Here is a 24252-nt window from a genome sequence, read left to right on the forward strand (position 1 = left end):
TGGAGCTATAAAATATCACTGATGCTTTCTTTTTCGCAGCTTGGGTACACGGTGACCCCAGAAAAGTAGCTTACCCAACTGACAGCTATGGGCAGTTCTGTGGTCAAAAGGACACGCCTAATGAGTAAGTACCAAGATATTCCTTTGCCTTCACTTTTCATGAAAGGGAGCACTAGACTTCTGTCTCCTGAAAGTCTTAATGGAAAGATGAGGGAGGACCCTGCCTTTCTTTAGTGGTTTCTCTGTGTTGACTCCAATTAAGATTTATATTGAAAAAGCTGAGTGATCAAAGCAAAACCATTGTACATGTGCAGTCCGAAGGCTGTTCATAATTCAGTAAAATACAATTACGTCATGCATCCCAGTGATTAGAATGCCACACTTTATAAAATGCATTGGAGCTGATTAGCCAGCATAAGTTGGAACATTTAATTGAAATGTCCTCTGAGAAATTGTTCCTGTCAATCCAAGAAGAAAAATAAATCCTAAGTACCACAGGCTGCATCTCATTTCTATAAACTAGATACCCCTTGCTCAGTGGGTAAAACATGCCAGCAGCAGAAAAATAGCAAAGGAGAATTCTACCACTGGCTGCTACCAGCTTAAAAGAATGCACTTTATTTTCATACTGGAAATTCCTATAAGTCCAGGTCTGAACTTTGGGCCAAGAGCCACTCATAACTTCTCCCTGCAGATCACCCACTTTAATGTCCCTACGTTATCACAGTGTTTTAAGCATCTAAAATCTGGGTCTGGTGTGTTATCCATCTAATCATCTGCTGTAAAGCATAATATATTTTATAGACAAAGCATCCTGTACAGTCTTTGAATACATAGGAAGCCTTCCTGAACAATAGATAGGACACTTTTAGATTAGGTGATCTGCCATGTTGAGCCATTCTTTTCCTTTCCTTTCCAATTCCCAGCTGTACCACTTTCCAGCTGGGGTGAATTATAATTATTTAAAATATTGTTATACTGCCTTTAAACAGTAAAATCTCTTTCCCCCCACCCCACACACATAATTGAGAAGGATTTTACTGTTTAAAGGTAGTATAACAGTAGTACTGTGACTACCATTGTAACACAGAGGCAGCCAGTAGAATGCCCTCAAGATTCTGCAGTGATACAATTCCCACAATCCCTGGCCATTGGCTTTAACTTATGAGAGGTATAGTCAGCAACATTTGGAAGGCACCAAGTTTTCTTCCCTTGCAGTCACATGTTCCTACTTATAACCTCATAGATGCATATTGACACATAGAAGGAGTTGTTGGTCTGTTGTTGTTGTTGTTGTTGTTGTGAAATGCTCTAAGTGTGCTTAGTGTGAAATGCTCTTAACTTATTTACCCCATGTCCAAAACAATAATCAATCCAGCAAATACAATTAATATTCATTACTGTATTTCAGACCTTCAACAATTTAACACCCTCCCCCCATTTGCACTGTGTTTCCTTTGCACTGAAATCAGTGGGATACAGAAGTTACATAGTTTCACCACAGCGGCCAGCAAAAAATAATAATATAGGTTTTGGTGGAAGATGAACTGCATTGGAACAGAAACAGTGCTCCATGCCACCAGTACAGGGTAGAATGGAAAACAATGCCAACTTACATCCCTAATTCACCACATAGGAAAATATTTGTTTCCACTACAGAATTCCGTAAAGGAAACAATTGCCCATAGCATTACCAAAACATGACTGAGATCTCACAGTTAATGTTGAAATAGCATGAATTCACTGCAAATAAACCTAGTGGTATCAATTGGCAATGATTCCCTTTTGGACCAAGTTCAGAGCTTGATTGCTCCATCGGCATTACGTGCACTATGTTCAAAACAGTAAAAGCATTTGCTTCTGTTGCATCCACTGCAGTAAGAAGAATCCTGCAAGGGAGTGGGAGTTATGATATCTTCATTCTCAGGATGGCTGACCAAGGCAGTCACAGTGGAAATTGTGGGTAGCCAGGACGATAGAGCCTGATGCTGTTATGGGGTTTTTCAGTTGTACCCCACAGTGGCAATGTTGGTGGAAGACCAGCTTAGCCAGCAGAACCAAGTGGAGGGATACATTCGGTCAACCCACATATCCCACATTCCTCTGTGGATGTATTAAGTGTCATAGAGCCAAATTACAGTACTTTTTTTTTAAGCAAGCATGATTTTGGGGACGATTTGCATGTGTTAATTCATTTCAATAAACCAGCATTTAAAACAGTGGTTATAACAAACCACATGCAGTTTTGAACAACTAGCTGGGAAACAAACAAAAAATTTAATAGTTTCGGATAAGCCTGACAAACTGACCCAAAGCTAATATACATTAGAGGTCCAGAGGCTGGCCCTAATTCATATCTTGAGGGAAATTAAATTTGGGGGTGGATGCTAATCTTTGTGATAATGCCATTTAGAGTCCCTTGGCACAAAGCAATAAAATGCAAATAAATGTTCCAATGTTTTAAACAAATACTACACCAAGCAAATATTTTTAAAGATTTGATACTTGGGCATTCATAGACTAGGGGTAGGGGGAATTGAATTACCACAATGCAGAATTAATTCCGTTTTGTTTGATCTAACACCATTCCTGAGGACCCATCAGCACCTTAATCCATCTATTTGCTAATCTCCACATAAGTCCTAAATTTGTTTTGCATTCAGAAGACTATAGCTCCAACATGAAATAAAGCTTGCCTTTGAAGAAGACAGTCATACATTGCTGAATTTTTTTACTGGATATTTTGTGTTTTCCTTGTATTACTGTCAACAGCTAGCGAACGTTTCAGCCCCTAAATAATCTACCAGCTAATTGTATGAATGTGAGTTTCCAAAGATGTAGTAATGTAGAATCCTTGTCTGAACTTTGAATATGCAAGCTTCCTTATTACCTAATCACCAAATATGTCTTCTGTGGCCTCTTTGTGTTTTCCGACTTGCTGAATTGGTTCAGAGTTATTGACAGAAGTTGGAAAAAGCAGATAGTCAGCAAAGTGTTCACATGCTATCAATCTTCTTCACACATTTGCTGGTTAGCATGGATGAATGTGAAAAAGGCCCATTATCTCCAACCTTTCAGGAGAACAGTGCTGCAGCTAATGGGAGCCAGTTTTATGTTCTGCATGTTCCTGGGCAAGACTGACAGAAATGAATGAGTTAATTCTCCCCTTCTCCCTTTCAGAGTCACTAATATGTCAGCTCTAGTGTGTGCCTTACATACAGTCCATTCTAGTACTTTTCGATAGAAGATTCTTGGGACTTTATCTAATCCACAGGTTCCCTTATGCAAAGAAATTCTTGATTGATTTTTTAGTGCCACCTTGTGATTAACATAAAAACCACCAGCTTGTTTGTGCAGTGTAGCTTATATTTGAACACCTACTATACGTACAAAACAGATTCAGAATACACTAGAAGTACCATATGGCTAGGTGACAAAGTCTTAACCTATGAGATCTAGAATCAGGTTAATATATGTGACTAAGTGCCATTGTGATCTACTCCGCAGAGAAGTATTGTCCTTCCCATAATTAGGTGTGCTTCTGTCAATTCCCTTGAGAATGCTTTTGCTCTGTTTTCTTTAATTGTTGTTGTGGTCTCTTAAGTGATTCTATTACGGATTCATACATACTATGAATTATTACTGTAAATACACATGGAGTTATTATTTCATACCTATTCATTTGCAGGAACAAGACAATTTTGTTTTACTTTAACATTCTGAAATGTGCCAGCCCTCTAGTGCTAATAAACCTACAGTGCCCTACAACACAGGTATGTAAATGACAGTCAGATTCAGAGCACAAGGAGTGTCACTTACCAGAGCTACTTCTAAAGTGAAAGTTTTTGGAAGTACTGTTGGCTTTCTGTACAGTGGTGGTGGGAGAGGGATGGTAAATACGGATCCTGAAAATATTGTGTATGTGAACATCTGTAAACGTACTGCTATGACTTCCCCTGGTTTCTGGGTGTCCTGACACACTCTAGATTTATGGGTGCTGGGATTTAATCAGTGTTTTGAGAATTAAGGCGACTTAACAGGCTTTGACAGTGCCAAAAGGCACAAGCTAAGCTTCTTTTCCACTCCAGGGCATTACCTGAAACTGCATATCCACTTACCTGGGATCTGAATGGGACTTATTTCTCAACAAACATGAACAGGATTGTGCTGTTATAGGTTTTACAAATGAGCTTTATATGGGATTTGTTTTGAAAGGGAAATAGGAAAAAGCCAGTATTTAAACATTTACTTATAGTATACATCAGTGGTTCCCAACTGGTGCTCCTCTGACTCCAGGAGGTCTGCCTAACCCACCCAGGGAATCCATGGCACCATTGACATAACAAAAACTACCATAGAAATATCAGAATTTTCAAAAGTAAGGGGTCCATGGCTTGGCTTTTGAAAAACATGGTCTGCAGTAATTGGGAACCAGTGTGTGTGTGTGTGTGTGTGTGTGTGTGTAATTACAGCATGCAAATTAAATGTGCTAATATCTTGGATTTATATTGCAAGGGATTCAGCCTGTTCAAAGGAGGCCATGTTCAAATGACCATGTGTGCAAAATTAAAATGCAGCATATCTCTGAAGTTTCATTGAAAAGCTGTGTTTTGTATCCTCCTATCCTAGGTAATTATCTGCTGGTGTAGCAGATACTGGGATCAGAAAATAAACTGAAGCGCTCTGTGTGAACTTGATTGCCATGTATTATATGACTTTAGAAAGAGTTATGGCCGGAATAAAGCACAGGCTAGCCTTAACCCGTGTACAATAATGAAATCTTGATTTGCTTTTGACTGAGCTGTTGAAAGTGAAAGTGGTTGGCTCTGCAAATACCCTGTTAGGGCAAAACCATTTTAACAGTTGCACACTTCATTGATTAATGTTTGTGTACTGTGCGAACTACACCGCATGGGCATCTACTGAATTGCCTTCAAAAGTAGTTATAAGCACTTGGAAGCCTCGAGAAAATGCCTTCTTCCAAGTACTTCATTTAAAAAGAAAAATAATTAATAAACAGGTTTTAAAATCAAATACTTCCAACAGGCAGGAAGATTTAGAGAAAATGCTGCAGCTGATGAAAATATCAAACTGTCTCCTCTGTGTTTCAAAAGTGTTTATCTTCAAGATACTGCAAGGATAAAAAAAAATGTGATGTCTGTTTCTAAGTGCTGTGCTAAGTAGGCATTCTGATGAAATCATCAGAGATGGCTTTTTTTTTTTTTTGTCTAGCTGCTTTGATAATTTAACTTTCTCATCTTCCCTTGTTGCTTAGATCAATGTGCATTTTTCTTTTCTTAAAGCTTTGTGTCTCAAAGTGCCCAGACAGGTTTGCAACCTACATAGACATGCAATCTTCCTACAGATATAACAAAAGTTATTGGGAATACTACAGACAGTTTTGCAAGCCTGGCTTTAGCAAGCCATGGAAGGTAAGTATAGATAAGATATTTTGATGTGAATATTACCTTTTATCTGTCCAAAGTGGGTGCAGTTCTTAGCAGGTTTCTCTCTCAATAGCTGTACAGGGTTTGTTGTTTTTAACTCTATTGTTGGTTACAACTACGTTATTCCTAGTGCAGATTATACCCAAAGACTCCAGTATCACCAGCAATGGGCAAGAGGTTTCCTTCTATTGATACATTTTATAATTAAAATGCTATTTTGATGAGAGTTTCAAACAAAATCTTCAACCTTAGTAGTCTTGTAGCTAAAAATTTAAAAATTAAGTTGGTCATCACACACAAAAAGAAGAAGCCCATCACCAAAGAAAGGAAACAAAAGAGGGCACAGTCACATAAAAATTGCATGTACTAATCTATATTTAAATCTTAAATTAAATTATACATCTATATGTAAATCTAGAACTAATGGGCCATATCCAATGCTGCAGCTCCATGGCGGAAAGGACTTCCATGTCCTTTGATTTAGTCTCCAGCTCCCCTGCCAAAAGAATTTGGATCTGGGGGGCAATAGGGGAGGAGAGGAAATTGCGCTAGCCAAATACTATAATTTAAATAGATATACAAAATTTCTCACACAACGGGGAAGTCTGCAACTAGGTGACACTTGTTCCATTTGGGTCTCCTGTCTTTTTACTTACCATACTGTTGAAGGTATATCTTTAAACCAGGCTTGGATTGGTTCTTCCACAGTGACCAGTTTACTCATTTATAGGATAAGGGAATGGGTGTTAGTCTTGGAAATTAATTCTTACCTTGTAATCACATTATAAGTTTGAAACAACTTGATAGCTTTAAAAACAAATATTCAAACCTACTTTAATATTCCTCTCATACTGGAAACCCCTTGCTGAGTCCTGATTGCAGCCTTAAGTTAATTATGTTAATTGTGTTAAAAGGTAACTTTATTCCTACCTGCGATGAGCACAAGGCCACCTGCTTGAAGCTTTCTCTGTTCAATGGTTTTTGTCTGATGCCTACTGTTTTGTTTTCATTGTTAGCAGGATGCCAGAGAGTCACGGCTCCATCCTATTTTTCATTTAGACGCTCTACTGTGGCCTCAATCAAATAGTTTGCAAGGGTTTTAAAAAGAGTATTAAAAAGAAAGAAAGAAAGAAAAAAGGGGGAACGCTATAGATTCAATTATCACATGATTATTTCTAACTTTGGGTTTTTCTTTCGCTTTCCAGTCTGTGGCCCAAGTTATGCGTGATGAAGATTGTCCTTCCATGATCATTCCAAGCCGGCCTTGTGAGTATTTGAATATCTGTGGTGTGCTTTTGCCACCTGAGCCTCCCACTCCCCCGGCCAAAGCCTCTTTTACCTCGCAAGACGGAAAACTTGCTAGACGAAAGAGTTTTCCGTTTTGGAGGTGCTTCGCAAAACGAATTTCCTATGGGCTTGCTTCGCAAGACAACAATGTCTTGTGAGTTCCTGCTGGTTTTTTTTCCTCCCCCCTTTTTCTAAGCCGCTAAGCTGCTTATCAGCTGATCCAATCAGCAGATAAGCCGCTAATAGCGCTAATAGCGCTAATCTGTCAATGGGCTTGCTTCGCAAGACGAAAAAACCGCTAGACGAAGAGAATCACAGAACAGATTCTTTTCGTCTTGCGAGGCACCACTGTACTAGCAATATTCGCCTACACTTATTTTGAAGCGCCCTTAGCTCATTTTCTTTATAAGATCAGGGTCATAGTACAAAGCATAAGACAAATTAAAACTAGGGAGATAACCAGCTTAAGCTAAAATCACAATGTGCCCTTTAAAGCACGATTGCTTGGGAATCTCCCCTTGCTTCAGTTAATGCACAGCATCCCCCCCGTCACATGACTTCTCCAGTTTAAATGTCACTGTGCTGTCCTCCAGCTACTCTGGAACAAGACAAGAGCATTTACCTCTGCCAGGTGGCAGCCCTTAGCACCCTAGAGTAACATACAGAGCAGAGAACATGCTGCTTCAGACATGCCTTTTCTTGTAGGTGTCTTACTACCTGGATGAGATGGCAGCCATGATATTTGTTCCATTTCTAAGAGAATGCTGTGCAATCAGAAATCAGTTTAGGGTATTTAAATGGATGGAACAAATATGGCAAATAGGAATAGGAGGTTTTTTTAAAAAAATAAAATAAAAAAGCAGGACTCACTATAAATATTCTTTTTCTTGTTTTTGTTTTAACAGTTCTTAAGAGATGTTTTCCTGATTTTGCCACTAAAAATGGAGTTCTGACTGTGGCCAATCAGACTACTTTCAAAGATGGAAGAGGAAAAACAAGGAACGTCACTGATCTCAGGGAAGCTGCAAAGTATGGATTGTGTGTGTCCGTCTGTGTATTTGTATAACTTTGCCTGACCTGTTTGCCAAATGATAATTTCTATGCTTGGCTGCAATACCATGAAATTATTATTATTATTATTATTATTATTATTATTATTTGGAGCACTGATTACATGGGGCCATATCTGGCTTAAACAAGAGGTGAATCTTCATGCTCTTCATTTCAGTTATCTTAGGAGCAAACTGGAGATTATACACAAATATCTGCAACTTACATTCGTGCAGCTAGAAAATTTTAGACCCTGGTCTGGTGGTGGTGGGATTGTATCAGATCACATTCATGAAGCATACAGTTAACATTTCTCACCTTCCCTGCCCCCTCACTTCTATTCTGTGCTTTACAACTGTCCCTACATTCCTGAAATGCAAAAGCAGCAAGCAGGCAAAATAGTTTGCCAGGCCTAATTAAAACAGGAAAAACTCCAACAATGTGCGGTTTTGCACTATAAAACTCACTTTGATCATAGAACCATTGCAACTGCGGGAATAAAATTGGGGTCCCCTCCCCTTCTTCTTCTGCTGCTGCTGCCATGATAATAAAGCACATGTACTTTGGGAATAAGCTCCATTTTGTTGTAGAAAAGGGTAATACTGTTTTTCTTAAAAATAAGAAGAAAGACAGAAAATCTTTATGCATTCACACGAACAGCCTTGCTGTGTTTATTATGAAACACAGCACCATTCAACATGGCAGTGGGGAATGAACTCCTTATCCAGACTCCTTCAAAGTAAATAAACCATTTGTTCCTGTATATAGACATCAGCCTTTAAAATATTACCCTTCCAAATTAATTTATGTCACTACAGAGATTCAACTAATGTTGCTTTTTATCTCAGATGATATTGAAACTTTGATCAATTGACAGAAATTTCACCAGGTGCATATCAGATGGTTAAAGCAGCCTTAGCAGTATGCATTTAGATTTACAGCAGAACCATCCTTCACGTACCTTGTTTTTAAGGCTCACAGAATCATAGAATTATTGTAGGGTTTGAAGGTACCCCAAGGGTCATCTAGCTGAACCCCCTGCAATGCAAGAATCTGAGCTAAAGCATCCATGGCAGGTGGCCACCCACCCTCTGTTTAAAAACCCCCAAGGAAGGAGGTTCATAGTATGGCGGAACTTTAAAATGCATTCCTTAATTGTGCTGTATTCTTTGCTTTTTTTTGTAGTCACATAAAAAATGGTGGATTTCTGGATAAATCTTGATTCTAAATTCAGTATTACCATCATACCTCAGAAGTCGAACAGAATCCATTCCGGAAATCCGTTCAACTTCCAAAATGTTTGGAAACTAAGATGCAGCTTCTGATTGGCTGCAGGAAGCTCCTACAGCCAATCAGAAGCCACAGAAGCTGTGCCGGATGTTTGGGTTCCAAAGAACTTTCACAAACCGGAACACTTGTTTCTGGGTTTGTTGTGTTTGGGAGCCAAAATGTTCGACTTGCAAGGCGTTCGTCAACCAAGGTATGACTGTATTGTGAAAGTACTATAACTACAGTACTAGTAATAATGGTGATTAAAAGTTACTACATATATTTAATGTGATTGTACATATGACAAGATCAACAAGCACAGTTCCATACATAGCTACTCAGTAGAAAGTTGAGTTTAGTGAGACTTAAAGGGCAGAGGAAGACCCAAATCTGCCATGCTGGAGAGGGCCTGGCTCCACCAACTTTTTCTACCAATGGAAGACATGGTGGCTAGGAGCTCCCCAATGTGAGCATCCAGATGGAAGGCAGATGCACAAGTCTGGGCCCAATCCAGTCATATTTTCTGTACCAACATGGGAGCTGGCACAGCAACAAGGCATTTCCCACGCTGGCCAGTGCAAGTGGTGAGGCTGTGAGAGAGGGCATAGTGGCTAGGCTTTTCCTTCAAGGCCTACTGTTGCTGGCCAGGGGTTTGGACTTTAGCCTAAGCGTATATACATTGACAGCCTAAGTTCCAGAAGTGTCCCTAGAATTCAACTGCTCCTGTAGCCAATGCTTGTTTTGGGCAGAAACTCAGAAATGTGGCATCATAACTGTAGCATATTGCTGGCTACGGCACTTTATGTTTCATTTTTCCAGCATAAAAGATGTTTTTTGATATAGCCTGCATTTTCTCATTACAATGGGTTGCTTTGTTTAAATAAGGAATATCTGCTACATAAACTAAAATGTTGCCCCCCCTTTCTTTCTAAAGCGGCATCAATAATGTTCTCGATGCAAGATCAGTCGGGATGAAAATTTTTGAAGACTATGCCAGTTCTTGGTATTGGATTTTAATGTAAGTTTTTATTCAGAGGAGACCTTGCTTCTTGCATGTGAAATTGGGGTGCTGCAAGGCACACAAAAAGCAGGGGTGGGGGAGTCACCTCTGGCACTTCCATTTACCACATCAGTGCATCTTGGAGTTTTGTTGTGGCTCTTTCCTGTCACTTGTGCAGGAATATCAGTCCCTTGTGGTCCTTCTACAATGGTGCCTAAACAATGAGGAAACCGGTGGGGCCCCATGGTATCATATTCAGGAGGGGTGTATACCTACCACTCATAAGCAAGGCTTCCCACGACCACACTTTAAAGGGCTGAATTCAATTTCTCTGTCAAAATCTGGTGGCCCGGAACCTGGGTTCTAATCTACAGTTTGACAATGCTATCTACACATCAGAAAACTCTAGCTGTAGTCCTATTGCCATCCTGCCACATAATGGCATCAACTTGGGCCCCACACTGTGGGTGTCCATCATGCCCCACCCACACCATGCCCAGTATACCTGAAGCTTCTCCACCCTCATCGTTCAACCCAGACACTGAGGTTCAGCGCTGAGGGCCTTCTGGCAGTTCCCACACTGCAAGAAGTGAAGTTACAGGGAACCAGGCAGAAGGCCTTCTTGGTAGTGGCTCCTGCCCTGTGGAACGCCCTCCCATCAGATGTCAAGGAGATAAACAACTACCTGATGTTTAGAAGACACCTGAAGGCAGTCCTGTTTAGGGAAGTTTTTAATGACTGATGTTTTAATGTACTTATATGTAGGTGGGCGGGGTATAAATAATATATGATGATGATGATGATGATTATCATGACATCATGACACACACTGTGGCATCATGACATCATACCATGGGGTGTGGCATGAGCTGCAGCAATGTGGCAGTGACTGGACCCCTCCCAACTGATATCCGTGCTCTCTCCTCCCCATCAACTCTGCTCTCTTTTCCACCATCACCCCCCGCCTGAACACCACGCTCTTTCCATGGGGTGTGGTGCCTGCACGCCCACCCCTGCATTTTGTGGGTGCCCGGCCCCTATATGGAAAATTTGGTGGGTGCTCGGGCACCCAGAGCCCCCGGGGAGATGACGCCTATGCTTCCATGTATTTAAAACACTGAACATCAAACCTGGATAGGGAAAGCACTCATTTCAGAAAGCATTATTGTTTGTAAAGTAAATGCAGTGGGGAGGAGCATTGAAGAGAGGACAGATACCTAGCTGCTGATTTATTTAAATTGCTATGTCTTTCTTTTCCAGAGGCCTGTTCATTGCAATGGTTGTCAGCTTGCTCTTCCTTGTGCTTTTGAGATTCATAGCAGGTGTTCTCTTCTGGATTTTCATCTTTGGTGTGATTGGGATTATAGGTTATGGTAGGTGCCAATGATTTGCTTTTGACACAGAACTGCATATCCAAAGTTTATAGGTCGGGCTTAGAGGAAAAGTGGCTCCTACCAATGAATTCAACAACTGTTAACTGGGAATCGTCTGCCTATACAGTGGTACTTCTAGTTGCATTCCACTTTTGTTGCAGACTTTCAGCTTACGAACGCAGAAGCACTTGATTGCGCTGTGCACATGCACGGAAGAGGCGCTCTAATTGTGGGCTTTTGGGGGTATGAACGGCACTCCGAAATGAATTAAGTCTGCAACTAGAGGTACCACTGTACTTATCACCCTCTGTCCTCAATAGTCTACTTGCTACTTAGCAATTCCTAGTTGAGCACTGCACTTATAAAAAAACCCCTCCCTCAGTCCATTCCTCTTCTTCACCCAGCAGCCCAAACAAGTATTTTCAAACTCCACAGACTGTGGGCTGGACCTCGTTCAGCTGAGGTGTGTGCCTGCTTGTGAGGCATGTTTGTGTTTTTCTTCCCCCAGCAGGACAGCAGTATATTTTCTGGCAGTTTAATGTGCCAAAAAGAAGAACCATGCAAAAGCTTGCCATATTCTACCCACTGTGCAGCTGCGGCTCTTTTCTGTGTCTAGAAGACTAACATCACCATCTGGCTTTTGTTAGGAATTGTCAGTGGCTGCAGGATTAAACAAACATTTTCTCTTTTCTTCCTGTGGTTTTATAAGTTGGAAGGTTCATCATCCTTTCTCCACTCTGTCCTACTAAAACCTGAAATACAAAACAAGGTTTATTTGTCGGTACAGGGTCTTCAAAGAGACCTCTGGCCGCTTCAGGCATAATGAGGGTTTTTAATATAAGGATAGCTATCTATTTCACTCTGTATATGTGTGTTGTTATGTGTGCTGTTATGTGTGTTGTGAAGATGCAATTGGCTGTGGCTTACTGATTTGTACAGGAATGGTGCTCCAGACAGGGGCATAGCATGGGATACAGCTGCTGGGGCAATGGCCCTGGCACATTTTTCCGGGGGGGTGGGTGGGCGGGCTGCTCATGCAGCCCTACCAGCCCTGAGCCGCTTTGCGAGGCTGGGATGATCCTAGTATCACAAAGCAGCTTAGGTCTGTCAGAGCAGAGTGAGAGGGATGTGACAGTCATGAGTTCTTCTCACGCTGCCCTGCCAGCCCTGAGCCACTTTGCAAGGTTCACCAAGTGGTTCAGAGCTGGCATCGCTCTGGCAGCATTGGTGGCAAGAGCTAGGCTGGCACAGTGGGTTTCCTTCACCCTCGGCACATGCCCACCTGCCCGCACATGGCACTGGCAAACCGTGCTATGCTGTTAGCTCCAGATGTTGCCATCAACCCCATCCAGCATGGCCAACGTTCAGGGATGATGGGAGTTGTAATCCAATGATATCTGGAGAGCCCCAAGTTCCCTGGCTGGGTGTAAACAGGGAAAGAGTTAAAGGCACAGTCATCACGCATGAATATCCATTTGTTAATTCTATGCTTTTTCCAGACAGTGCAGGAAATTATTTGTTTGAAATGGTTTGAAGCTACACCCTGCCAAAAATTTCCTCTGGAGACCTCCAGTGAATGACTTTTGATGGTGCTCTTGTTCCGGCTGCTCAGTATGTTTGGGAGTGGGAAACAAATTGCCCCCTGAAGAAATTAGCTAGTGATACTATATAGTTTTATTTTGTTTTGCTTTCCTTTATGATTTATGTTTTGGCTCTTGTTCCTGCCTGTTATGGAGCTACTTCTAGCACCTTTCTGCAAATAACGCAGTTCTCTGCCTGTGGTTTGGATTCCATTGCGGGGGTGGGATTTGGTGGGACCTATTTGGTGGGACCATTTGTGCAGTGATTAGGGAATTGATCTTTGTCACTCTTCCAGCGCGTATTCTTTGTTTCAAAAGGTATTTGGCATTGCTACTGGGAATATCATCGCCTTCATGGAATACCTGGTTCTGATCTTACTATCTACGACATTGGATTCCAGACGGACTTCAGGGTGTATCTGCAACTGAGGCAAACATGGTTAGCATTTAGTAAGTGGATTTAAAGAGAAGTCTGTATTTTGACACCCACTTTGCATTCATCTAATTAAACAGGATTTTGCTGTTGTTGTGATGGGCACTAAAGCGCATGAGATCAGCATTGTTTCATAGAGCTCTTGCCTTAAGAAGCTTTCTAGTGCTCAAGCTGCTGACTGGAGGCCAAATGTTAAGAGCTTCCTGCAAAGAAAACACTTCTGCGCATATATATATGCACAAGAAAAATTCAGGTATGCAGTGGTTAGATGTTTGCATGGACACGTGCAGCAAATAATAGCTACCCATTAATAGCAAACACAGGGCATTGCCCATTATTCCTCACCATTGGCTATGCTGTCTGCAGCTGGTGGGAACTGGAAAAAATCTAGTCTGAATAAGCAAAATAATTAAAAAGAGGGATGTGGGGAGTCTTCAGTTGTCTATATTCTGAGGATTTACTGTCAGGTGTGATGAACATATTACACAGATTATTGATGAGCAAGGTAATACCTTTTTTTTTTGTTCAGTTCTCCAATAATTTACCAGCTGCTTTTTTATAATATATTAATTTTCAGCAGTATAACAAACAAAGCAAAGCAAAGCAAAGCAATCTATGAAGCTTTTTACCAAAGCAACAATATATAGTATATACTGTGTGTGTGTGTGTGTGTACATATATATTTGTTGTTTAGTCATTTAGTTGTGTCTGACTCTTCGTGACCCCATGGACCACAAGCCTGGGATGCTTCTCTCTTTAATGTATCCCATAGAGTTACAGAAACATAGATGCTTGCTTTTTGTTTTCATAAATAAATCAAGAATGTTACAATGCCATTAGCCATGAAACTCCTGAAATCATACAGCTCTCAATTAAAACGTGAGCATACATCCTTGGAGAGCGTTTGTTTCTGGAACAAGTGAGGAAGTTGCCTCGAGGAGCTAATTTGCATAATATATTTTCCACATGATTATTGGGCCCGCCATGCAATTTTCTGCCTTTGCACTTTCTGCTCTCGTGGATCTGTTTCTCAAATGCATTGGGCACCATTCAGTGCTTGATTATCCAAGGTGAAAGGTATGCAAATCACTGTGTGTCAGCCCAGCATCCATCCATTGCCATGTGAAATTGTTCATTGCAAACTGCAGTATACTTTCTGTGTCAGGTTTGGAAAAGGAGAATAAACTGAAGGTTGTTCTTCAAGGAGTAACATTGGGGGCAGGGGGCAGCTAATGTGAACACCTGCCTCAGTATGTAAACAACCTGGGAGGAATTTGTATAATAATCTCACAGTTTACTGGGAGTACTGGCACATATGCACAAAACAGTATGAAAGTTGGGAGAAGTGGGAGAATGTAATACAAAATAATACATCGCTGTCACTGCAATAACTGTGTGACAGTTTACACACTATCATTAGTAATTTGTTAAAAATATTTTAAAATGTTCTTAAATGCTTGGTTACAGTTTAAGGAATATTTAAAAATTCTGCATTATAGTAAATGTCAATTGCCACACAGTTTTGTTGCAGCTGTCCCTGAAAATGTTCATCAAGTAACAGATATTTACTACACAATTTTATGTGACCACATCCTTAAAATTGTTTGTTATGTAATCATATTTCCAAGCTACACTCCCGTTTCCACACTGTTCTCAGGCTGCTTTTAGGCTCAAATAACGATCCTGATTATCTTGGAATTATTTTTGAGTGACACTGGGATAATAGAGGTCACGATCAGACACATCTTTTAAAACATCAATTCCATTCATCTTTCCCAAATACTATGCTAAAATAGCAGCAAAAGCCAACCACTGGATAATGACTTTCTAATCGTAAATATATATTACTTCACATGGAACCAAGCATTTCAAGCAAAGCGCAGCATTTTATTGCTTTGTTTTAAGACAAATCATTCACAAACACTCATATACTATAATGCTCATCAAGTATGAACCTTATATATGTATAATTAAACACAACACACAAATGTCATCAGGACAGGGGCACACATTCTGGCTGGCATTATTCTTTCCAAGCACTTTAGAAATCCGGGCTAAATTCAGACATGTGGGAACTTGTGAAGTGCAGCACTGAAACCAGCCACTTGAAAGGGGTAATGTCCTGGTTTGATATCTGTCGATAAACTTAATTTTCTTGCTTTCAGTGATACTACTTTGCATAGTGGAAGTTGTCATTATACTAATGTTAATATTTCTGAGAAATCGAATCCGAATCGCCATTGCACTTTTGAAAGAAGGTAGCAGGTATGTATACTAGAAACACATAATCATTGGACCTCTCATATTTGCATTGTTTTTTTGGTGCTGAAATAGCACTTTGAAGGAGTGAGACAAGCCCCTCCCTCTCACCGTGCAGATATTCTTGAGAGTGACTCATGAATGCCTAATCATGCAGTTGCTCAGTTCATACAATTTCTCTCCCGAAGAATAGGGGAAAGTATCACTTGGTACTAGATCCTCAAATAATCAAGTAGTCACATGGAGAGGTCAATATGCAGCAGCCTGCAAAGTGATTGGAAATCAATGCAACATCAAGGTCATGGGCATGATGTTCTCCCTGTGTCTACTGGCACCCTAGCAGCCACATTGTAAAATGCCTGTAATTCAAGCACCTCACCACGTATAAGCCATGTAATCTGCAGTGCTAACATGTGGTAGGGACAAGTTCTGTGGAACAGCATCCCTGTTAAGATATGACACATGTCCTCTATTTGTACTTTCCAGAAACAATTCAAGACATTTTCGTTTCAACAGGTTTTTGCTGCTGGATGAAACTGTCTCTACCTTAGGTGTTTATACTGCATTGATATTTTTTTTAGTCTATTTATAATTATCTTTTTTGTACTGTTCATAAATTTTTAGTTATATGTCAATCGACCTAGAGGCATGTGGAAGGCATAAATTCAAAAAATAATTTTTAAAAAGACCCTCATGAAAATTTGTAACCAGCATTTCAGGTGTTCCTGACAGAAGGCACAGCACATATCTAGCATCCAGGAGCAAACTTCTCTCATGGAGTGCACCCAAATTGTAAATATACTGTGCCAGAAGTACTATGGCCCCATTTAAGAACTGGCAAACAACACCCGTAAGATTAGGTGGGCCACAACTGGTGCATATCCTTCATCCAGCCCATTATTGAGAATGTTGTTTTTAGAAGCACTGAGAGTGAAAAATTCAGTTGGGTGAATATTAATGCCACCACATGCCAGGCTATTTAACAGTCTCATCCCACATATAAATATTCAACAGTGAGGATGGCAGAATATAATCCAGAAGTCCATGTAGAACATCTGTCGAGGTTTAGAACAGAAATTGCACAGTTACACAGTCTAAAAGTGGTGTAAACCGCCCTGAGACCTGTGGGTATAGTGCAGTATATAAATTAAATGAATGAATGAATGAATGTAGCCACTACACTGCTGAAGGATCCCTGTGGTAACACGGGCACTGTTTTTTCTTGCATATAAAACACTTATTTTCATGTAGGCAACGTTTGTTTGTTATCTTTATTGGTCTTTTCACACACCAAGTCTTTAGATCTAAAAGTATGCCACTTTCATAGTGAATTTGGTAGACCGTTTTATCAAACATTCAACATTCTTCCCGTGATGTTGATGCTGTAAGTGAGAACAGATTTTGTCCCAGTGGCAACCTATGCTTGAGTAACCAAGTGTATAGATTTCTTGAGTCTGTTGTCATAAACAGCATTTATACAGCTAACGGCTTCATCATACCAGTGCTGGAACGTGAATATGTACCTGTGCCCTTTCTTGGAGCTGATTTTCTCTCAAGCCAGCAGCATCAAAATATGGAGGCTCTTGTGGAATAAAGAGACTGTGATTTAAATATGTAACAGTCCCTTTTCATTAAAGCTATAAACATGGAGTTCAGCAGTTATTTGTTGCAGCACCAGTCTGTACTATATAATTTTATCCTTATCATTACAATTCAGAGCCACTTGGTAAAATAAGATGCTTTTATTCAAATAAGCCTCAAACAGAAACACTCTTGAAACTTTATAAACTTCCTGGTAGGAGGTAATAATTCCTTATAGTTTTGCCTCTGCATTCAAAGGTCACTTGAGGGCAATACTTTCTGATATTTATGCATAATGCATGAAAAGAAATGCTGTATGTAATAATTATGAATGCAGCAGAGCGTACCCTATAGTCAAGGCCTTGAAAAATGCGTTGCTAATGACTGAGAGCTAAATGATTCCCCCCCAGCTCAGTTTAACATTTTTTCAATGAAAAGGCAATTTATATTAAGCAATAAAGCGTTTGCAATCTATTGCTAGAACGGTTAACAAGCAGTTTGTTAAAACAAACGGTCTGTGTCTTCACTGTCAACCAAGAGATCTGTCGTTAATTCCTGAAAACCACTGATTTGTGGTTATTATACCTTAAGTAGCATAAGGTGATACTTTTCTCCAGTGACTCAAAAACTATTCAAGGGGTTTCTAGCACCAGTCATGATTTTCCCATGCGGAACTACTGTTTAATGTAAAAAAATTCCTTCCAGTAGCACTTTAGAGACCAACTAAGGTTGTTATTAGTATGAGCTTTCGTGTGCATGCACACTTTTTCACTATCACGCAGTGCCTTGAGCCTTGTTCCATATGGGGCAGTATTAAAGAAAAGCATTATCGGCTTTCCATTCCCTCATCAGTGAAGGTTGCAGAAAAATGCTGCAACAGCAAAATGCAGTGGGCAGGATGCACCTAATTAGCCCTGTTAAGTGAAAGCCCTGCACAGAGACCTCCACTTGCAAAACAGAGCTTACCCCATCCACACTGACCCTTCAATTTGGGATTATTCTGTCTGGCAAGCTGATGGAACAGTTAGAAGAGTTCAGTGTTGAATTCTACCCACTATGTTTCACTCCTACAAACATTCCCAGAAGAAAGGAAGGAAGGAAGGAAGGAAGGAAGGAAGGAAGGAAAGAAGGATTTACTACAGCATTGTATGGGAGCAAAAGGGAACCAGGTTGGCTGTGACAGCTTAAAAAAACAACAATATGCTAAGCACAGGGAGCAGGGCTTCCAGAGAGGACAAGGTGCACAGTAGCAGCCACAGCCTGGACAAAAGGTGGCAGCTCAGGGGGAATTAAGAAGAAGAAAAGAATCAATGTTACGAAACCTGAAAGCAAAAGCCAACGTACTGGAAAATCAATACATCTCACAGCAAAATACATAAAAATGATAATCTAAAAAACAATGACAGAGTGCTAAAGAGGAATGAAATGGAGGAGGAGATAGAACCGGGAACAGAATGCAACAGAAAATGGTGGAAGGCAGTAATATGAGATTTTATAATAAAAAGAGAAAGTAGGAAACCAGAAAGAACAATAAAGAATATTTTACTAAGGAATATATCACTCGGTCAAACAAGAGTTGGAAATGTTTCAAAGGTTAAAAAGGCATATAAACTTTGATATTTATGGCTTACAAATATATTTTCCCCCTCTCTTTTTTAGAGCAATTGGTTACATCATGTCTACATTATTCTACCCAATCATCACCTTCATCCTTATCGCAATCTGCATTTCTTACTGGGCAGTGACAGCTGTGTATCCTTCTTTGAGTAAGAAAGGTGCCTGGGTGCTTCTTGCATTCCTAGTTCAGCATTTTAGCACTAAGACAGAAAGTCAGGAGAGTGCCACCTCTTCTGAAAGAAGCTACATTGTGTGTGGTGGTGAGTGGGGAGGCGGAAGAGTCCTCGGTCAGTTTTATGTCTCAGTTGAGTCAGGTTGCACTGTTGAAGTCCAAGCTTGGCAGGAAACTGATGTGGAAGCTTTTAGGGGGTTGCATATCCTAGGAGATCCCCAAAACATTCACCGGGTGTGAACACCTTAAGTTCTTGAAGTGTTCTTATAACAGTGACACCTGAACATCTTCCGAGATTGATGCGTACTTTCTCAGCGCCACATTCTGGATGAACCTTGTAGGGTAATGGAATCTCAGTTTTGTATTGCCAATACCACTTTGCATTTGGGGGGAAAGCATCCCAGAAGAGTAATATTTATAGCTTTTTCTCTCTCGTCAAAGTGATCACCTGGAGATGTATTTTTATTTTTTATTTTTCTGCATCTGCCCATAGCTTTCCCTATGGTGTCCAGATACGAAGTCATTAAATCATACCATTTCCTTTTCTGTGCTTACCCCCAAGGTTACCCCACTGCTGTACTTGTTATTAAGCAAACTGCTTTACTCTCCTGTTGGAAGTGCTTGCAGGCACAGTAAATAGGGTTGTAGAAAGTGCATTCGCACAGTGGGTATCATATTTTATGCTAGACATGGAAAGGCAGAAATTAAATGTATTCTCTGGGGCTTTCCCTGTGAATGCCAAGTATCTCTTGTGCTATGTTTCTCTGTTCAGAGTCTGTGATTCTGTTTCCTACTTAACCCAATTAAATCAAGCTTTCTAGCGACATCCGGAGAACCTGTGTACAAAGTCATGGCAAATCAAAGCCTGTGCAAGTATGCAAATCTGACCTGCTACCCAGAGGTAAGCAGCATTTTATTTTATTTTATTTTTGCAAAATGCTATGTGAATTCTAGCTCTTCTTGAATGTCCTGTACATATGAAGTCAGTTTGAAAAACAATGCAGATTCTCCACTCCCTATACTTTCTAATAATAGAACTGCACACATGAACATCATCACCATCATTATTACTTGTGTATCTTTGTTTCTCAATTTGATCCTTTTACATGGTTTTGAATGTATTGTATTTTCTGCATTGCGACTTGCAGTTATTTTTATTGATCATGGATTAGTAATTTATTGTAATTGGTAAGAGTGAATTTCTATATAATTATTTGCTGAGGTTTTGAGAGTTAATTTTATTGTGTGCTCTTAAAAGATGATTGAATATTACTTTATTTGATGGAAGTCGTTCCATTTTAAAACTATGTTTTATTATGACTTTATGTATTGGACCAGGTCATTTATAAGCTGTGTGTTCTTTGTTGTATCTTTTGTTGCTGTATAATAATACAGAAAGGTGGTATACAAATTAAAAGAGAGATGAAATGAAATGAAACCTATATGTCCCACTTATTATTAGTTCAGGAGTCATCAGTATCTTCTGTAGTGCCTGAGGAAGGTCTCGTTAATTATCCCCTCAAAATCTCAGAATAAATTGAAGACTGTTTACTCCTCCTGCTCAGTTCATGTTTGCATGGGCTTGGTCTCTCCATAGAACATGCCCACATTTCATTGACTGTCAGGACTGGACAACGACTGTCTCTTTCCTATTTGAACTCAATAGTAGTGCAAAAAGCTTCCCCTCAGTGAATTAGTGTGGTGGTGGCGGCTGGTGTGGGTGCCTTTCTCCTATCAGAGGGGGAGAGGGTACATCCACATTTTGTGGTTCTCTCTCTCTCTCTTTGCTCCTTTACTTGAGGCAACCATTTTGTTTTGTGTTACTCCCACAGTGTTATGCCACGCCCTAGTGGCAGCCATTTGTGACTGGCGCCCACAGCACTTTCTCAAGATCCCAAATGGGACCAAAAATGTTGGCAGCCCCTAATGTAGTTACTTTATTGGCCCTTAGTTCCATTAGGAACCTTCTGTATTACCTGTGTCTAGCTACTGCCATGGGCAAGATACTGGGTAACATGGAGCATTGTTGCCAGTCTTTAGGACTATTCTCATGAAATCATTTGCCAGATGAGTTAACTACTGGTTCAGATTTATTAATGTGTTGATGATTTAGAATTGTACTGAAACATTTTTATATCCCCTTATTTGTGACCTTTCCCCCCTCCCCTTGTCCATAGACATTCAACACAACCAATGTAACCAAGCTGTGTCCAGGAGCCCAGTGTACTTTTGCTTTCTATGGTGGAGAAAGCCTGTACCACAGATACATCTTAATCTTTCAAATCAGCAACGTGTTTGTGTTCCTCTGGCTGGTGAACTTTGCAATTGCATTGGGTCAGTGTACTCTTGCTGGTGCCTTTGCCTCTTACTACTGGGCCTTTAGAAAACCTGCTGATATCCCAGCATGCCCACTCTTTTCTTCATTTGGACGAGCAATACGGTAAGCTAAAGAATCACTCGTCTGCATTCGTATCTGTTTCTGCTTTTAGAAACTTGCCCTATACCTTACAGTGAAAAGTGGCTTTTAGAATCAAAACAATTACAGAATTTAAAACACTGCTATACTTGCACGTCCAGTTGGTATACCAGAAGCAGTGCATGTGGTGGAATAAGACCACTTAGCTGCCCTCCCAACATCACATCTTCTCTGTGGGGCAGGTTGGAGCCATGCGGTTACACTAGCAGAATTGCCAGATTGGTATGTGGGGGAGGGGGGCTGACAGTGCAACCATCTGGCCACGCCCTACCTCCATCCAGGTAAGCAGCAGCAACGTCAGTGTAGGAAGGGCAGCTCTGTGACTCAGTCCCATCATAAGCCCTGCTTCCCACATAAAGCCTCCTCTCAGTCATTAAGCCTTTTCCATTTGCTGCTTTACATAAGATATTTAGAATCTTTGAATTGTGCCCTCCCCTTAGCCATGGAGATAGGAGCAAGCTAGAAATCAAAAGCAAAAGAAAGGAATACTTTTTGTATACATGATTTATTAATATAAGAGAATTATTCAATTGCAGTATAGGAAGTTGCATTTTGCAATCCGTGGATATATTCATAGTTTGGGGGGGGGGAGTTGTGCCAGCTGCCTCACCTGTGTTGTTTATCATAACAGCACTGTGTCCAAAAACAGATCTCTTCCTGATTCGTACCATATATTTTTCCTACTAGATATCACACTGGTTCCCTAGCATTTGGCTCTTTAATTCTTGCAATAGTTCAACTCATTAGAGTAATCCTGGAATACCTGGATCACAAACTCAAAGGTGAGTTTCATGACATTGCACATTCTCTATTCCCATTGAGAGTATGGTATTTATTTGCTATGAAAAGCTGATAATCATCTCTCGGGCTCATAGGCTAGTATGGTTCAGAAATGTGGGCCACAAACCCCTGTTTCTCTTTTAATGATGGGAAATACTGTGTGCATGCACTATGAATGCACCAGTGCAGTAACTGATGAGGTTTTCCTTTTTATAATAATCATTCATGGAGTGTTCAGGGTGTCTGTAGTTTATGCTGCTTCTCCTTTGGCACAGCAAGAAATGAAATAATAGCCTGGTTCTCATATCACATTAATCTGAATTTTCAGTGTGCTTGTGCACATTGTTGAAAAGTTCTTGGCTCTCCTCCTGCTGCTGTGTGTGAGGCTTCCATAGTCTGGCTCATCGTGGTCCAGGGTTTTTTATTCTCTCCCCCCGCCCAAACCCCCCCCCCAATCAGTAAGCCCAAGAGCAAGACTTGGTCACCACTCACTGGGCAGAAACAAATGACAAACTCTAGTTAGGACATCACAACAAGCTGTACTTTGGTAAGGCAACAGGTGGAGAAGTGACAAAGAAGCAGAATCAAAAACTTTTCAGAAGTGTGCACAAACACACTGCATTCACAGTAAACCATGGTTTGCTTTTACAAAAAAGCAGGGATGGTGTGGAATGGTACCCTAATACCATTTATCAGTTCTGAACTATATGTCAACAACAACAGCTTAAATGTGCTGTGTGGCAAATCCAAAGGTTCAGTTTTGTGCTGGCTTGCAGATGATAAACTGCTAAACTACAGCATGGTAGATTGCACATAGTGCTTTTTAGGAGGTGGTACTCATCAGTAAGAAGTACCTTATCCTCTGGCCTTTTTGCTGCCCATGACAGCCATTGTGTGCACACAACACTTTTATCAAGATACCAGTACTGCCCCCCCTCTTTTTTTAACCAAAACACTGTACATACTTGTTGCAAATCAGTGAGAAAGCAATCAGCCAGCAAACCCACACAGATGTGCTGGTGCAAACCAAGTCAAATCAAGTAAGGGCAATGTTTTCCATCTTCTTAGGTTTTCTTCTTTCTTAAGAAATGTTTCCTTTCCCCCCTCCTGCAGGCTCACAGAATGTCTTTGCTAAGTTCCTCCTTTGCTGCCTCAAATGCTGTTTCTGGTGCCTGGAAAAATTCCTCAAATTTATCAACAGAAATGCCTACATCATGGTATGTATTTTCTCTCTCTTCTTTGCCAGCATGCTGCTGTGTCATGTCTGAAGACTAGTTAGTGGTGTGGCAAACACAACCCCCTAGTGAGCCTTATTTTAAGCTATAATATTTAGTGATATCCTCTTATTTAAAACAAAGTAAACAAAACTGTAGAAAGAAATAATGAAAACAATGGTCATGTTTGCACATAACACAACTCCTTAAACTGAGCTCTTCCTTTTATCAAGGGCTTAACATTATGTCTAAACCAGTGTTCATAAACCAGTGTTCATGGCTTGTTTCACCCCAAACAAACCATGATCTATAGCCAAGGTTTGTAGTTGCCTTACCAATCATAGTCTCTTTCGAGGAAACAAACAATGAATGCTGATTTTCATGTACAACCAAGGCAGGCAATTCAGCCCTATGTAGAGTGCATTGCCGTAGTTTGTTTGGATTTTTGATTAAGGTTCTGAATGACAGGCGTGGGTACCAAGCTGTTTTGGGTCTCATTGTAAAGCTCCATTGGTGGTTTATTTCTTCCAGACAATTGGAAGACTCACTTTTTTTCAGACTTGTGTTTAAAGTCATTCTTAATATTTTTGTCTTAAGCAGATTTGTGTGGCCAGGTCCATTGTCATATTCTGCACTGCCAATTATCTGCCTGTATTTTTGGCTCCTTTGCAATAATGCAAATTGTCCATTTGTGGCTTAGCTTTAGAGAAAATA

The 24252-nt window shown here is 40.4% G+C and overlaps 1 protein-coding gene across 3 annotated transcripts in view; it reads left to right on the top strand.

The window, feature by feature from the left end:
• Window positions 1-24252, top strand: part of SLC44A5 (solute carrier family 44 member 5) — a 161157-nt gene that overhangs the window by 121512 nt on the left and 15393 nt on the right. For all 3 annotated transcript variants that reach the window (XM_082227253.1, XM_082227251.1, XM_082227252.1), the window contains exons 4-17: window positions 40-124; window positions 3689-3773; window positions 5304-5432; window positions 6653-6713; window positions 7640-7763; window positions 9988-10071; window positions 11314-11426; window positions 13325-13456; window positions 15605-15704; window positions 18939-19031; window positions 19882-19969; window positions 21246-21508; window positions 22232-22326; window positions 23438-23541. In XM_082227253.1, coding sequence (XP_082083379.1) covers window positions 40-124; window positions 3689-3773; window positions 5304-5432; window positions 6653-6713; window positions 7640-7763; window positions 9988-10071; window positions 11314-11426; window positions 13325-13456; window positions 15605-15704; window positions 18939-19031; window positions 19882-19969; window positions 21246-21508; window positions 22232-22326; window positions 23438-23541 — 1556 coding nt within the window. The remainder of the gene's footprint in view (window positions 1-39; window positions 125-3688; window positions 3774-5303; window positions 5433-6652; window positions 6714-7639; window positions 7764-9987; window positions 10072-11313; window positions 11427-13324; window positions 13457-15604; window positions 15705-18938; window positions 19032-19881; window positions 19970-21245; window positions 21509-22231; window positions 22327-23437; window positions 23542-24252) is intronic.

Source organism: Podarcis vaucheri (assembly GCF_965113315.1).
Source record: "Podarcis vaucheri genome assembly, chromosome: 6".
Lineage (NCBI taxonomy): Eukaryota > Metazoa > Chordata > Lepidosauria > Squamata > Lacertidae > Podarcis > Podarcis vaucheri.